The sequence below is a fragment of the Callithrix jacchus genome, chromosome 22 (assembly GCF_049354715.1).
Source record: "Callithrix jacchus isolate 240 chromosome 22, calJac240_pri, whole genome shotgun sequence".
Taxonomy (NCBI): Eukaryota; Metazoa; Chordata; class Mammalia; order Primates; family Cebidae; genus Callithrix; species Callithrix jacchus.
In genome coordinates, this window is record NC_133523.1 from 19298932 (window position 1) to 19313556 (window position 14625).

A 14625-nucleotide genomic window follows, 5' to 3' on the forward strand; every position below is an offset into this window, starting at 1 on the left:
ACAAGTTTAAGTCTTGCCAGTTTGATATCGGTTGCTACAAAGAGTGGCTAATGTCTATGTTTGTCACACATATTTGGCTCCGGCCAGAAGAGAAAAAGATAATTTTCTTTTGTGTTGTGCCTTGTCCCCCAGGGTTGTGGTGGAATCAGCCATGTCACTAGGGCTGCTCAGGGAAAGGGAACCCAGAAGCCTGGCATGCTGGCAAAAGGGTACAAATTTCTTACCAGACTTCTGGCCTCTGTGCAAACTGATTGAATGAATGGTTAAAAACAAAAACACTGTTTATCTCCTGTGTAAAGTTCTAATTAATATGAAAATGCATTTGTGAGGCTAGTCTTATACTGTAACAAATCTGTTGTACTTCGTGCTACAAATTTGTCTTTCCGTATTGTTCTGTCATTAAGAGGGGTACCTTCGGAGAAAATGCAGGCTTAGAACCCCTTAAGGCTGCTGTTCAAGATGGCCCAGCAAAGCGGTCAGTCATGTCCTTGGGAGCTTGACCCCGTGACCACAGGTACTTTCTTTTGGTTTTCACCATCACAATGGTGGCCCAGGTTCAGAGTTCAATTCCCAGCTTAGGGAATGAGTACGTTCTTGTTTGATGTTTGGGTGAGGGTGACCTTTACCATTTGTTGATTCTCTTTCCCTCCAGCAACTGTCTTGAATTTTTCTTTTTCAGAAAACCTGTGAAGTTACTTTTGATAAAGTGAAAAAGCCAGAGATACTGGCTGTTTGACCTGACTAAAGCCTAGTAATAAGAAATTTCAAAGAGCATTTTTAAAATACCACTATGGTTTTAAAAGTCAGTTTAATTAAAAGCAGATATTCAAGTTCTAACTGCCTGGGAACTCCTTGAAAAAAAACAGAAGAGGCAGCCTAGACCCTGTTTTGGGAAGCACTCATTTTTCCTCATCAAAGCTCCGGGATTGAAAGTGGGCCGATCCTTCTCAAAATCTAAAGTTCTGTTCTGTTTCCCATTGCATTATCTGATGTGTTCTACTTTCAGGGGTGTCAGAAATTACTTCACATTTTTATTGATTTTTGGGGGGTACAGAGTCTCTCTCCAAAGCCCAGGCTGGAGTGCAATGGCGTGATCTTGACTCACTGCACCCTCCGCCTCCCAGGTTCAAATGATTCTCCTACCTCAGCCTCCTGAGTAGCTGGATTACAGGCATGTGTAACCAGGCCGGGTTCGGTGACTCATGCCTGTAAACTCAGCACTTTGGGAGGCTGAGGCCGGCGGATCAAAAGGTCAGGAGTTTGAGACCAGCCTGGCCAACATAGTGGAACCATGTCTCTACTAAAAATTCAAAAATTAGCAGGGCATGATGGTGCACTCCTATAGTCCAGGAGAATTACTTGAACCCAGGAAGTGGAAGTTGTGGTGAGACTGGATTGTGCCACTGCACTCCAACCTGGGCAACACAGCAAGACTCTATCAAAAAAAAAACAACACTCTAATTTTATCTGAGTGGGAAAAAAAGAAAAACAGATAACAACAACAAAAACAGACATGCACCACCACACCCGGTTACTTTTGTATTTTTAGTAGAGAAGGGGTTTCTCCATGTTGGTCAGGCTGATTTCCATCCCCCAACCTCAGGTGATCCGCCTGCCTTGGCCTCCCCAAGTGCTGGGATTACATGTGTGAGCCACTGCGCCAGCAAGATAACAGGATTTGAACAGAGATACTCACTATTACAAATTTACCTTGCTAAATGAGGAACTGATGTTTTCATGAATCTATGTAACTCACCAATTACCACATTTTCTCATGGAAATGTATTCATTTTCTACAGTCAAAATGGAATAGAGATTTTCCCTATTTTTTCCCTTGGTAGCTAGCATTCTAAAAGCTAAGCCTTGGAATGCTGTTTAAATCCACTGAGCCAAAATAAAACAAAACAAACAAACAAAAAACACCTGAGAAAAATTTTAAACTCACTCTGGTTAAGAAAAAAAGAAGTAAATATTTTTTAACGAATGGAGTATATAATTAGACTTTTTTTTTTTTGAGACGAAGTTTTGCTCTTGTTACCCAGGCTGCAGTGCAATGGCGCGATCTCGGCTCACCGCAACCTCCGTCTCCTGGGTTCAGGCATTTCTCCTACCTCAGCCTCACGAGTAGCTGGGATCACAGGCGTGCGACATCATGCCCAGCTAATTTTTCGTATTTTTAGTAAAGACGGGGTTTCACCATGTTGACCAAAATGGTCTCGATCTCTTGACCTCGTGATTCACCTGGTGCTGGGATTACAGGCGTGAGCCACCGCGCCCAGCCTAGACTTTTTTTAAACCCACCTCTTTTATGCCCTTTGTAAATATTTTTCTACTTTTCAAGGTCTACTAAAATAATGGAATATAAAGCTAAAAGACGGGTTAAAATAAGTAACCAATATTTTGAAGGTGACAAACGCAGAGTGGCAGTGCTGATTAAAAAACAGATGTGTCTAGGCCGGGTGCGGTGGCTCAAGCCTGAAATCCCAGCACTTTGGGAGGCCGAGGCAGGCGGATCACAAGGTCAAGAGATCGAGAACATCCTGGTCAACATGGTGAAACCCGTCTCTACTGAAAATACAAAAAAATTACCTGGGCATGGTGGCGCGTGCCTGTAATCCCAGCTACTCAGGAGGCTGAGGCAGGAGAATTGCCTGAACCCAGGAGGCGGAGGTTGTGGTGAGCCGAGATCGCGCCATTGCACTCCAGCCTGGGTGACAAGAGCGAAACTCCGTCTCAAAAAAAAAAAACAAAAAAAAAAAGAAACAAAATTCAGCCTTAACCAACTAAGAACTGCCAATTAACAATTAAATTTTCCCCTCTATATTACAAATGAAGAAACCACATAACTGTATCTAACCAATTCCTGAATTTGGTTTTCTTCATCAAGCAGTTTGTAACAGTCTTTCCTTCAATCCCCGCCCATGAAACACACATTACAAACCACAGCTGGGTGCTTGACAATTTTTGAATCACTCTGATTATCGTTAGGGTGACTCCAATACATTTTGAACAGAAGATAAGAGGAGCTCGGAACCCCACGGAACAAAGCTCTTCACACTCGGAACCCGCACCCGGACTCAGGATTCCCCCCGACGACCCTCTCGTGGTCCCCGCACAAACTGGGAGAGACGCGACGCTGCGGCTGCAGAGCCGCCCAGGGAGGGCTCCAAGCCAGGGCAGTCACTGTACAGGGAAGAGACAGGACGTCCGGGACTGGCGGTCAGAGCAGCCGCCATCTTATGGCTGAAGGGGACTGTGGCCGAGCTGGGCAAGAACTCCAGGAGCAGAGTGTGGAGCTGACTGCAGGGAGGCCAGAGTCCCCCCAACAGCCACTTCCCACCGGTTTCAATCAGCCCCTTTCCCTCTCTCTGGAGTTTCCACCCGGCACTCTCACCATTTCTAGGCTTCCAGGGGGTCCAGCTCCCAATACCTACAGGTCACAGGGCCTCAGAGATTAGACCTCTAAGAGTAGAGGACACAGAGGAGTAAAGATGAGACCCGGAGCTCCAGCTGCGAGAGATGAAGGCCCCGCCACATCCCGGAAGCCTTCCTGCCTGCTCCAGCTGCGTGCCTGATTGGTCGGTTCCAGCTCAGCGTCGCTGATTGGATAACGTTTAAAACCCCGCCTTCTCAGGCCCTGAGTGACAGAAGATTCAATCAGATGCTGGATGAGTGAAGAAAAGGTGCCTAGGCTGCAGCCTTCTCAGGCAGGGCTTCCTTCCAAAGCTGAGCCCGGCCCACCACAGAGGATATTAGCCTTTCAACTTGTGTGTAAAGTTACATGCATCTATAAATAATATTGTATATGGCTATTTACAAATTAAAAGAATATAATAACAATTATTTTAAAATTTTAGATTTTATGACCCTCCCAGCTTCTGGTTTTTGAGCAGGAAGGCTGAGATTTTAGAAGAGAGGCAATCATCTGAACGAAAATGTGAGCCACACGTGAATTTTAAATTTTCTAATATCCAAAGTTTAAAAAGGAACAAAGAACAGATTAAATTCATTGTAACAATTTAGTTAACCCAATATGTCCATAATATTATCATTTTTATGTGTGAGAAAAGTGTAATTATTAATAAAGTATATAAATATTTGGAATTAAATCTTTGAAACTAACTCTGTATTTTACTTTTCTAGCACATGGCAGTTCAGACCAGGGCCATTCCAGGCACCCAGGAGCAACACATGGCCAATGGCTGCCACATTGAACTGCAGCTCTGATGTCAGGGAGGCGAAGGGCCCCAGCAAACCTTTTCTGCCAGAGGTGAAGCAGAGCCTCTCCCTACCAATATCTCTCTTCAGTTCTGAGGGTGGAACACATAGTGACCATAGAAAGAGCTGAGGGCAGCAAGAATAAAATAACCACAGGAAAAAAGAAATACAAAAAACAAAATAAAATAGGCCGGGTGTGGTGGCTCACGCCTGTAGTCCAAGCACTTTGGAGGCCAAGGTGGGTGGATCACCTGAGGTCGGGAGTTCAAGACCAGCCCGACCAACATGGTGAAACCCCGTCTTAAAATAATAAAAAATAAAATAAAATAACCACAAGGAGACCACTGCTGGCCACCTGTTGCTCATTTTTCTTCCATAGAGCAGACAGAGAACAGAGGATGATGGTGCCACAGGAGAATAAAACTCTGTGTCTTCAGTTCTGTCCATACTCTTGACCTCCAATGTTGAGATATGTAGAAAATAGATTAAAGGCAAACGTACTTTGCTATTTGGCCTTGGCCCTAATGGTCAGGCTGCGGTTATCTGTTCTCGCCTGTGGTGTGGGGGACCGTGTGAGTATAAGCACCAATCACATGCATACATGGCTACCTCTATTTCTGCATTACTCAACGTTCTCTTACGAGACATCCAACTTTGGGTCGGGCACGGTGGCTCAAGCCTGTAATCCCAGCACTTTGGGAGGCCGAGGCGGGTGGATCACGAGGTCAACAGATCGAGACCATCCTGGTCAACATGGTGAAACCCCGTCTCTACTAAAAATACAAAAAATTAGCTGGGCATGGTGGCGCATGCCTGTAATCCCAGCTACTCAGGAGGCTGAGGCAGGAGAATTGCCTGAACCCAGGAGGCGGAGGTTGTGGTGAGCCGAGATCCTGCCATTGCACTCCAGCCTGGGTAACAAGAGCGAAACTCCATCTCAAAAAAAAAAAAAAAAAAGACATCCAACCTTAATTCAGGGGAAAACATCAGTACCTACAGGGTGCCCACTCTTAAAAGGTAACTAGTAATCAACCTGTCATTGAATCCTGGCATTTTTTTCTGTACTGGGTGCATGTATTAGTTAGCTACTGCAGTATAACAAATCTTACAAACTTATTAGTTCATAATTGAGATGGTCAGCCATTCAAGCTCAGCTAAGTGGGGCAATTCTTCTTGTCTCAGCTGGCCCCCTTGAGACATGTGCTGTCTGATCACATATCCAGAAAATGTTCTCCTGAACACTGCAAATGAAGCAACTACCCAACTGTACCAAATCTATTATTTAATTTTCCTTGCTTCATCACACACCTTTTAGAAGCCTTTTCTTCAAGACCTTTTGGTAGCCCCAAAACCACAAACCATCGGACATGGTGGCTCAAGCCTGTAATCCCAACATTTTGGGAGGCCGAGGCAGGCGGATCACCTGAGGTTGGGTGTTCGAGAACAGCCTGACCAACGTGGAGAAACCCCGTCTCTACTTAAAAAAATAAAATAAAATAAAATATTAGCGTGCCTGTAATTTCACCTACTCGGGAGGCTGAGGCAGGAGAATCGCTTAAACTCAGGAGGCGGAGGTTGCGGTGAGCCGAGATCGCGCCATCGCACTCCAGCCTGGGAAACAAAAGTGAAACTCCGTCTCAAAACAAAAGAAAACAAACCCGCAAATCATGTCCGGAAACTGTCCCATTGATTAATCAGTGTTTGTGCTTATTAAGGGTTTTTTTTTTTTGAGACCAAGTCTCGCTATGCCCCAGGTTGGAGCCCAGTGAAGCGGGATTCTGGCTCACTGCATCCTTCGCCTCCTGGGTTCAAACCGTTCTCCTGCCTCAGTCTTCCGAGTAGCTGGGAGGGACTACAGGCCTGCGCCACCACTGCGGGCTTATTTAGTTATTTTTGTATTCTTAGTAGAGTCAAGGTTTCTCCATGTTGGTCAGGATGGTCTGGAACTCCCGACCTCCCAAAGTGCTGAAATTACAGGCGTGAATTATCGCGCCCTGCCAATTTTTGTATTTTTAGCAGAGACGGTGTTTCACCATGTTGGTCAGGCTGCTCTCGAACTCCTGACCTCGTGATCTGTTCCCCCCTTGACCTCCCAAACTGCCGGGATTACAGGCGTCATCCACCGCGCCCGCGCATATTAACTCTAGACCATCCCGTCAACATGGTGAAACCCCATCTCTACTAAAAATACAAAAAATTAGCTGGGCATGGTGGTGTGCGCCTGTAATCCGAGCTACTCAGGAGACTGAGGCAGGAGAATTGCCTGAACGCAGGAGGTGGAGATTGCAGTGAGCCGAGATCCTGCCATTGCACTCCAGCCTGGGTAACCAGAGTGAAACTCCGTCTCATAAAAAAAATTTTTTTAGGCGAGGCACGGTGGCTTGTGCCTGTAATCCCAGCATTTTGGGAGGCCAAGGCGGGCAGATCACAAGGTCAGGAGTTCTAGACAAGCCTGGCCAACATGGTGAAACCCCATCTCTACTAAAATACAAAAATTAGCTTGGTGTGGTGGTGGGTGCCTGTAATCTCAGCTTCAGGAGGCTTAGGTAAGAGAATTGCTAAAAAACCAGGAAATGAAGGTTGCAGTGAGTTGAGATTGCACCACTGCACTCCAGCCTTGGTGACAAAGGTGAAACTATGTCTCAAAAGAACAACAACTGAGTGTGGCTCCTGCAGCTCAGTGAGACTTGATTTTCTATTTGAAAAACTGCCCATCCACACAGGAACCACAACCTAGTGCATGTCAATTCTCTCTCTCTTTCTTTTCTTTCTTTTTTTTGAGACAGGGTCTCACTCTGTAGACCAGGCTGAAGGGCAGTGGTACAGTGTCAGCTCACTGGAACCTCTGTCTTCTGAGTTCAAACAATTCTCCCATCTCAGCCTCCCAAGTAGCTGAGACTACAGGTGCCTGACCGAACACCCAACTCATTTTTGTACTTTATGGTAGAGACGGGGTTGGACCATGTTGGCCAATTTTGTCTTGGAACTTTTGACCTCAAGTTATCTGCCTGCCTCAGCCTCCCAAAGTCTTAGGATTACAAGCATGAGACACTGCTGCCAGCCACATGACAATTCTACACTAAGCCTGCTGAGGTACCACTATTTACCAATTTTTAAAGAAAAATTGAGGCTGGGTGCAGTGGCTCATGCCTATAATCTCAGCACTCTGAAAGGCTGAGGCAGGTTTATCACCTGAGGTCAGGAGTTCAGGACTGACCTGGCCAATATCGTGAAACCCCCATCTCTATTAAGAATATAAAATTAGCCAGACAGAGTGGCATGTGCCTGTAATCCCAGCTACTCGGGAGGCTGAGGCAGGAAAATCACTTGATCCCGGTAGACAGAGGTTGCAGTGAGCCAAGATCATGCCACTGCGCTCTACCCTGAACAACAAAAGTGAAACTCTGACTCAAAAAAACAAAAAGAAAAGAAAAAGAAAAATTTAAATATTTACCTAAAAAAAAGTGAAGGAGAAAAAGAGGATTTCACACCTAAAGTCTTTGTTTTCTTTATAAAACCACAGCCCCTTGTCAGTTGATTTGTCCAAAGGTGTCTGACAGGCACTAATGCTCTTAATGAATCAATCAGGAAAAATGGGTCTCTCAGGTGACAAGGAGTCACAATGGTACCTAAACCCAATCCATTCTCAGCTTTACATGGTGCCCCCCTCAGGAAGTGGTGTTAACTGTGTGAACCACATTCACTGGACAAGGCCAGAGGAGAGCGTGTTTAGGACAACACAACCATGAGGCTGCAAATCAAACTGGGGGCAGGAAGTGCAGGAGTTTCCATGGCCAAGACACTGCTGGCCATCCTTCGGTGTCACTTAAACTTCAATGTGAAAGACATCTTTTCCCAGTTGGCTCAGAGAAACTAACAGACATTAGAATTGGAATCTGTTGCTTTTTTATTTTTCAGAATTTCTAAGACATAAAGGACACTCCAAAGGGCATTTAGCTATACGTGAGGCTGAGGACCTGGCTGCTCTGGAGAGGGATGGCTGAGCAGCAGCCACCAATTGTAAGAGCTCTGAAGCCCCTCACATAGGGTCAGGCCACCTCCACACACCCTCTCTTACTTCTCAGGCTCTGTCCCTGAGGTCTCGCTGGGGTATTGTGGCAGCGTTCACGCCAAGGGCTTGAGACAGCAGCGTGACTCGCCCATCTTGGCTGCTGGACCTGTGCTGCGCTCCCCCACGCTCTCGAGGGCTGTCGAGTTGAGGGAAAAGAATGGCTAAGCCACTGAGGCAAGAACAGAATGCAGAGTAAGGGCCTGCGGTTTGTGAGGACATTGTGCTGACTGCTTCATATCCCCCTTAGTCTCTGTGTAAGCAATAGGCTTGCTGCAATTGAGGTGCCTGAGAGGGGCAAGAGACCCCTGCCCACATTTTCTCAGGAGCTGAGCCTTTGCTCTACCTCCTGATGGAAAGCATAATGAACAAGCCACCTTTAAGGAGCCATTGTTTGCTTGCACTGTGTATCTTTGAAAAACGTTTATTAACTCTTGTACTGCTTTGTAAGCTATTCTCACAAGCCCCCTTAAACTGCTTTGTGAGCTGTTATCACAGGCCCCTGATAACTATTTTTACGTGATTTCTGTTCCCTTTTTTCTGCTGAGCTAAAGTAAATGTAACAAGAAAAAAGTATAAAAGCTGTGACCTACAAAAATAAAGTGCTGTGTGCTGCTTGACTGCACGCAGACCTCCAGACTCTACTTTCCTGGATTCTTTGTTTTCCGCGCGCCTCCCTCAGGTTGAACGAGACATCTACGTTGGTGGTCTCGGGGACTCCCGCCGGTCGGTAGCCCCCCTGGCAGACGTGCCAGACCCCGACATCTGGCATCCCCGAACAGGGACCTGAGTACGAGAGGTACAGTGACGCACCCCAAATCAGAGGAGACAAGGTAAAGCCGCGGTTCTTGTAGTTCTGGACTCAAAATTCATCTGGAGTAAAAAAATGGAGCAGTGTGAGTCCAGAAATCAGTCTGTGTTTTTAATGTTGATGCATCAAATGTTAAGAAATGGAGGTGCCGATGTAAAAATGAAACGTGTTTCTAGGTTTTTAGAGATTGTCTATGTATTGTGTCCGTGGGTCCCTGAGGAGGGATCATTAGACGAGTCTACGTGGAGTGAAATAGGAACTAAGATTGAGGAATATGCCGCCACTCATCAATCTTCCTTGCAGGCAGAACTGTTACTTTCGGTTGGGCCGCAGCTGTTCCACGCTGTCTGCCTGCCTTCTTGCAACGCTGCAAGCGCTGACACTCACTGCTTTCCTGCTGCTTCTCTTGCTTCTAATCCCTCTTCCTCTTACAAATCTAACTCTGATGATGGGGGGGGTGGGCAGCTGTAATTTACCACCTTGTAATCCTCTAAACGAGCCCGATTCCGCCCTCGGAGTTGGACCTGGAGCCGGAAATGGAGGAGCTCGGGACGCCCCTGAGCAATTTTCCAGGCTCCTGGCTTCGCTTTCTAAACCTGCTCAAGCTTTTCCTGTGGTTACTACGCCTTCTTTTAGACACTGGAGCAGATGTTTCTGTAACTTCCTCAGAGTTCTGGCCCTCAACGTGGCCTATCTCTCAGGCTTTTATGTCTTTACAAGGCATAGGCACTTCCTCTAATCCTTATCAGTCTTCTCAATTGTTATCTTGGTCAGATAATGAAGGTCATAGTGGCTCTTTTCGTCCATATGTTTTGCCTGACATTCCCATCAATTTGTGGGGCCATGACATTTTACAGTCTATGAATGCTCACTTGGTTACTTCTAGCCCTGCTCTAAATATCATGATGAAACAAGGCTTCCATCCCTCTAAGGGTCTTGGCAGAAATTTGCAAGGTGACCCTGTGCCCTTAGAAGTTGTTCCTAAAAATGATCGTTCAGGGTTAGGGGTTTTTTCCAACGGGTCGCTGTGACTCCTGGCACCCACGCTGATTCCATCACTTGGCTTTCTGATTCTCCTGTGTGGGTAGACCAGTGGTCCCTTTCTGCTGAGAAAATCGCTGCAGCTAGAGAGCTGGTCCAGGAACAGCTCGCTGCTGGCCATTTAAGACATTCTAATAGTTTATGGAATACTCCTATTTTTGTCATTAGAAAGAAATCTGGTAAATGGAGACTCTTACAAGACCTTAGGAAAGTAAATGAAATGATGGAAGTCATGGGACCTCCACAACCTAGTCTCCCTTCGCCTGTTGTTGTTCCTCAAAATTGGGAATTACTAGTTATTGATTTGAAAGACTGCTTCTTTTCCATCCCCTTGGCACCTCAACATTGCTGCAGGTCTGCCTTCAGTGTTCCTGCCACGAATTTTGACAGGCCTTTTGAGCACTATGAATGGGCCGTTCTGCCTCAAGGTATGGCGAACAGCCCCACCTTGTGTCAGAAATTTGTTGCTCAGGCAATTGCTCCCCTCCGTGAGCGCTATCTGGATGTTCTTTTGCTACATTATATGGATGATCTCCTTTTGGCCGCTCCTTCCCCTGGCCTCCTACAGGAAGCCTTTTGGGATTTAAGGGACCTCCTTACAAATTCAAACTTAGCTATATCTCAGGATAAAGTCCAAAAGGTAACTCCTTTCCATTACTTAGGTCGCCTCACTGACTCCAATCAAGTGTCCTGTAAGACTCCTGTCTTCTCTACTGCCCATCTCAGTACATTAAATGAGTTCCAAAAGTTTTTGGGAGACATTAATTGGATCGGACCTAGCCTTAAATTAACTACTGGTCAACTCAAGCCTCTTTTTGATATGCTCAGAGGCCCGGCAGACCCAGAGTCTCCCCGGACACTTACTGATGAGGCTAGACATGCCTTGCAATTGGTGCAAGATGCTCTCTCAGAACAAAAGCTAAACCGTGTCACTGTTGGGGTATCTTGGTGTTTATGCATTTTACACACCTGCTACACCCCCACAGGCCTTTTCTGGCAAAAGGGAATTTTGGAGTGGCTCCATTTGTGTGCCAGTCAGCCTCGTATTGTAACCCGTTGTCATGATTTAGTGTCCACGCTAATTGCCAAAGGCCGCCTCAGGGCACTTGCTCTATTTGGCTCTGACCCACCTCTCATAATTGTTCCTTACACCACTCGAGAGCAGTCCTGGCTATGGTCGTTCTCTGACTCGTGGCAAGTGGCCCTTGCAGGCTTCTCAGAGCAGCTTTCCTGTCATTATCCTAAGGACAAAATATTGCATTTTTATTCTCAATGTAATCTCATTTTCCCCAAGACTTGTTCTTTGCAGCCAATTTCTCAAGCCGCTTTGGCATTTACAGACGGTTCCTCAAGCGGACTTGCTGCTGGACAGATTGATGATGTTTCCTTTTCTTTCCAGACACCTGAACCTTCCGCCCAAAGGGTGGAGTTGCTTGCTGTTCAACATGTGCTCTCCACTTGTGGTCAATCAGTTAATATATACTCTGACAGTCAATATGTAGGTAACTTGATTAATCTGCTGGAGACAGCACCCTTGTCATTTTCTGACAGTTCTGCCATAATACACCTACTTCTTCCTTTACAGCAGACTATCGGCAAGCGAACTCATCAATTTCTTATTGGCCATATTCGTGCTCATGCTAATTTACCCGGACCTCTCTCTGCAGGCAACAGGCATGCTGACGCTCTCACACGTCCTGCCTTTTCCCTTTTTCAACGGGTGGAAATGTCTCATGATTTACACCACCAGGGCTCCCGTAGCCTGCAGCTGCAGTTTCATATCACCAGAGAACAGGCTCGTGCCACTGTTTAGCAATGCCCTGCTTGTGTGACTCACCTGCCTCAAACTGCACATACCGGAGTAAACCCTCGTGGCCTACAGCCTGGCCACATCTTTCATATGAATGTCACCCATATTGCCTCTTTTGGTCATTTAAAATATGTGCATGTAACTATTGATGCCTTTTCTCATTTCATAATAGCTTCAGCCCATACAGGAGAGGCAGTCAAGGACGTGACTGCTCATTGTCTACTCGTGTTCTCCAGCCTAGGAGCACCAAAGATTTTGAAGACTGATAATGCCCCAGCTTACACCATTCTCCATTCCAAACCTTTTGTTCTCAATTTCAGGTGCTCCATAAGACAGGAATCCCCTATAATCCTCAGGGACAGGGAATTGTTGAACGTGCTCATGCCACCCTTAAAACTTTATTACTTAAACTAAATAATTCACCTCCTTTCTTTTGCAAGTCTCCACATGGTGTACTTCGGCATGCTCTTTATGTTCTAAATTTTTTAACCCTTGATGCCCAAAACCACTCAGCAGCTGATGGTTTCTGGAACCCAAGGGACTCAGCCACGCCTATGGTGTTATGGAAAGATTTATTCTCTAATCAGTGGAATGGCCCTGACCCAGTGTTAGTTTGGGGCAGAGGTTGTGTTTGTGTTTTTCCTAGATCTGCCCCCTCGCCTATCTGGGTACCTGAACGACATGTCAAGCATGCCCCAAAGAAGACAGTCCTCCCTAAGACCAGTGACTGTCCCATCACCCCGTCAGCCGTGCCCTCAGATAACTTCACCAAACTCCCTTCTCCTGAGAATACGACGTCTACATCTGCAGAGGACAACGCCCCGCCGTGCCCGTCGCCCTCGGCACCAGCCGCGCCTCCTCAAGAAATTCCAGTCCCGACCTGGACCCAGATGCAACGCCCGGTGACTGATGCGTCGCACATTGTTTGTCAGCAAGGACACTCTCTTAATCCAGCTACTCTGTTTTTAGCCATGCTAGCTGTTTTATCTTATGATCCTATGTTGGCACGTCCGGTGTCCACCTATGATTCCCCTGACGCTTTTTGGGCTTATGTCCCTGATCCCCCTTTGCTCCGCCCTGTTACTTGGGATGACCCTGCCTTTACTGTCTTTCTTAATGACACCTCAATATTTGGCACCCCTTCAGTCGCTCATATCTATCCTCAATCAGCAAAATACACCTTCTTTGGTCAATCCATTTCTCCTCCTATGTGTTTCCATGCTGCCAAACTGTATTCTATGCCCTTTTATATAGAGGATCCACATCACACCCCTGTTACTACTGGTCAGCCTTCACCCTCCTATTGCTTCAATTTAGGCATTCGCCGTTCCTTTGCTCATAGCGGCCTTGGACCTCCACTCAAGGTTACTTCCCAATTTGCTGAAAATTGGGTTGCATCTTATATTGGACTCAGGGAATCGTCAGAAGTTACTCCTGCTAAACTGCCTAAATACTACCAGCAACATTGCTTTAAGACCAACAAATCTCTTGACCCTGCACCTGCCTGGCACCCTTGTTCTCCCTCTTCAGCTCATGCTCTCCGCTCCCACCTAGTTACAGGGTTTTCTCTTTATGATTGGTCTGTACCCGCTCCTCTTCTTTCTGGCCTCCATTGATATGTAACCACCGGAGCATGGAATACTCCTCTATATACCACAGCCTCTCAAAACCTATTCCTCTTTGTGGAGGCTTTTTCTGGCTCTTCATCCTCCTACAGTCTATGCAGGCCGTGAAAGCAAAATTGCTAAGCCTGTACAAACCTTCTCCATTCGTTCTTGTGTAGCTGCTCCCTATGCCCTTTTACTGGGAAAAGTGTCCTTTTATGTTCAAAATGGTCATTATACTATTTCCTGTTTGGATTGCAAAGTCAAAAATTGTATTGATGCGTCCATGTTCCCTGTTGATACAATTCTTATTGTTCATCAACCCCCTTATGTTATACTCCCAGTAAATATTTCAGGTCCTTGGTAAAATGAGCATTCATACTCTCTGTTCTACAAAACCCAATCTCTGTTCCTTCAATGCCAAAAACGGTTCCTTGGTATGCTCATTGCTGGAATTGTTGCCATTGTGTCCGTGATAGCTTCTACAGCTACAGCTGCAGTCGGTCTTACTAAATCTGTTAATACTGCTGTATATGTAAATCATTTAACAAAAAATGTTTCTATTGCTATGGGAACCCAAATGTCTATTAATGATAAATTAGAAGCTAAACTGAATGCCTTAGAACAAATTGTAACCATACTAGGGGACAAAGTGTATAACTTGCGAAATAGACTTTCACTTCGCTGTCATGCTCATTATAAATATATATGTGTTACCAGCGCTCCTTACAATGGTTCCCAGGGGCAGTAGCAGCTGATTAAGGCCCATTTACACGGCATCTGGTCTCATAACAATCTCTCTCTTGACATCTCACGTTTGCAGCAAGAAATTTCGGCCATTGACCTTTCTCGGTCACAACTACCTGATGATGGCTCTATTGCTCACAGTTTTGTAGATGCCATGTCCTCCTGGGTTAAACAGTTTCATATCCCTTCTCTTTCATCACTGCTTGCCATTGCTGCTTGTTTTCTTGTATTGCTGATGTGCTTGCCATGTGTCTTCCGCCTCTTGTTCTCCACCCTCCGAGAAGTGCAATTGAAGGTGTTTACCATTCATTTGCAAAGTAAAAAA

The 14625-nt window shown here is 45.9% G+C and overlaps 1 protein-coding gene across 6 annotated transcripts in view; it reads right to left on the bottom strand.

Annotated features, from left to right (window-relative positions):
• Positions 1 to 3577, bottom strand: part of LOC100391102 (uncharacterized) — a 31008-nt gene extending 27431 nt beyond the window's left edge. For all 6 annotated transcript variants that reach the window (XM_078362032.1, XM_078362033.1, XM_078362031.1 and 3 more), the window contains exon 1: positions 3395 to 3577. In XM_078362032.1, coding sequence (XP_078218158.1) covers positions 3395 to 3397 — 3 coding nt within the window. In that variant the 5' untranslated portion in view covers positions 3398 to 3577. The remainder of the gene's footprint in view (positions 1 to 3394) is intronic.
• Between the last annotated feature and the right edge of the window lie 11048 nt (positions 3578 to 14625).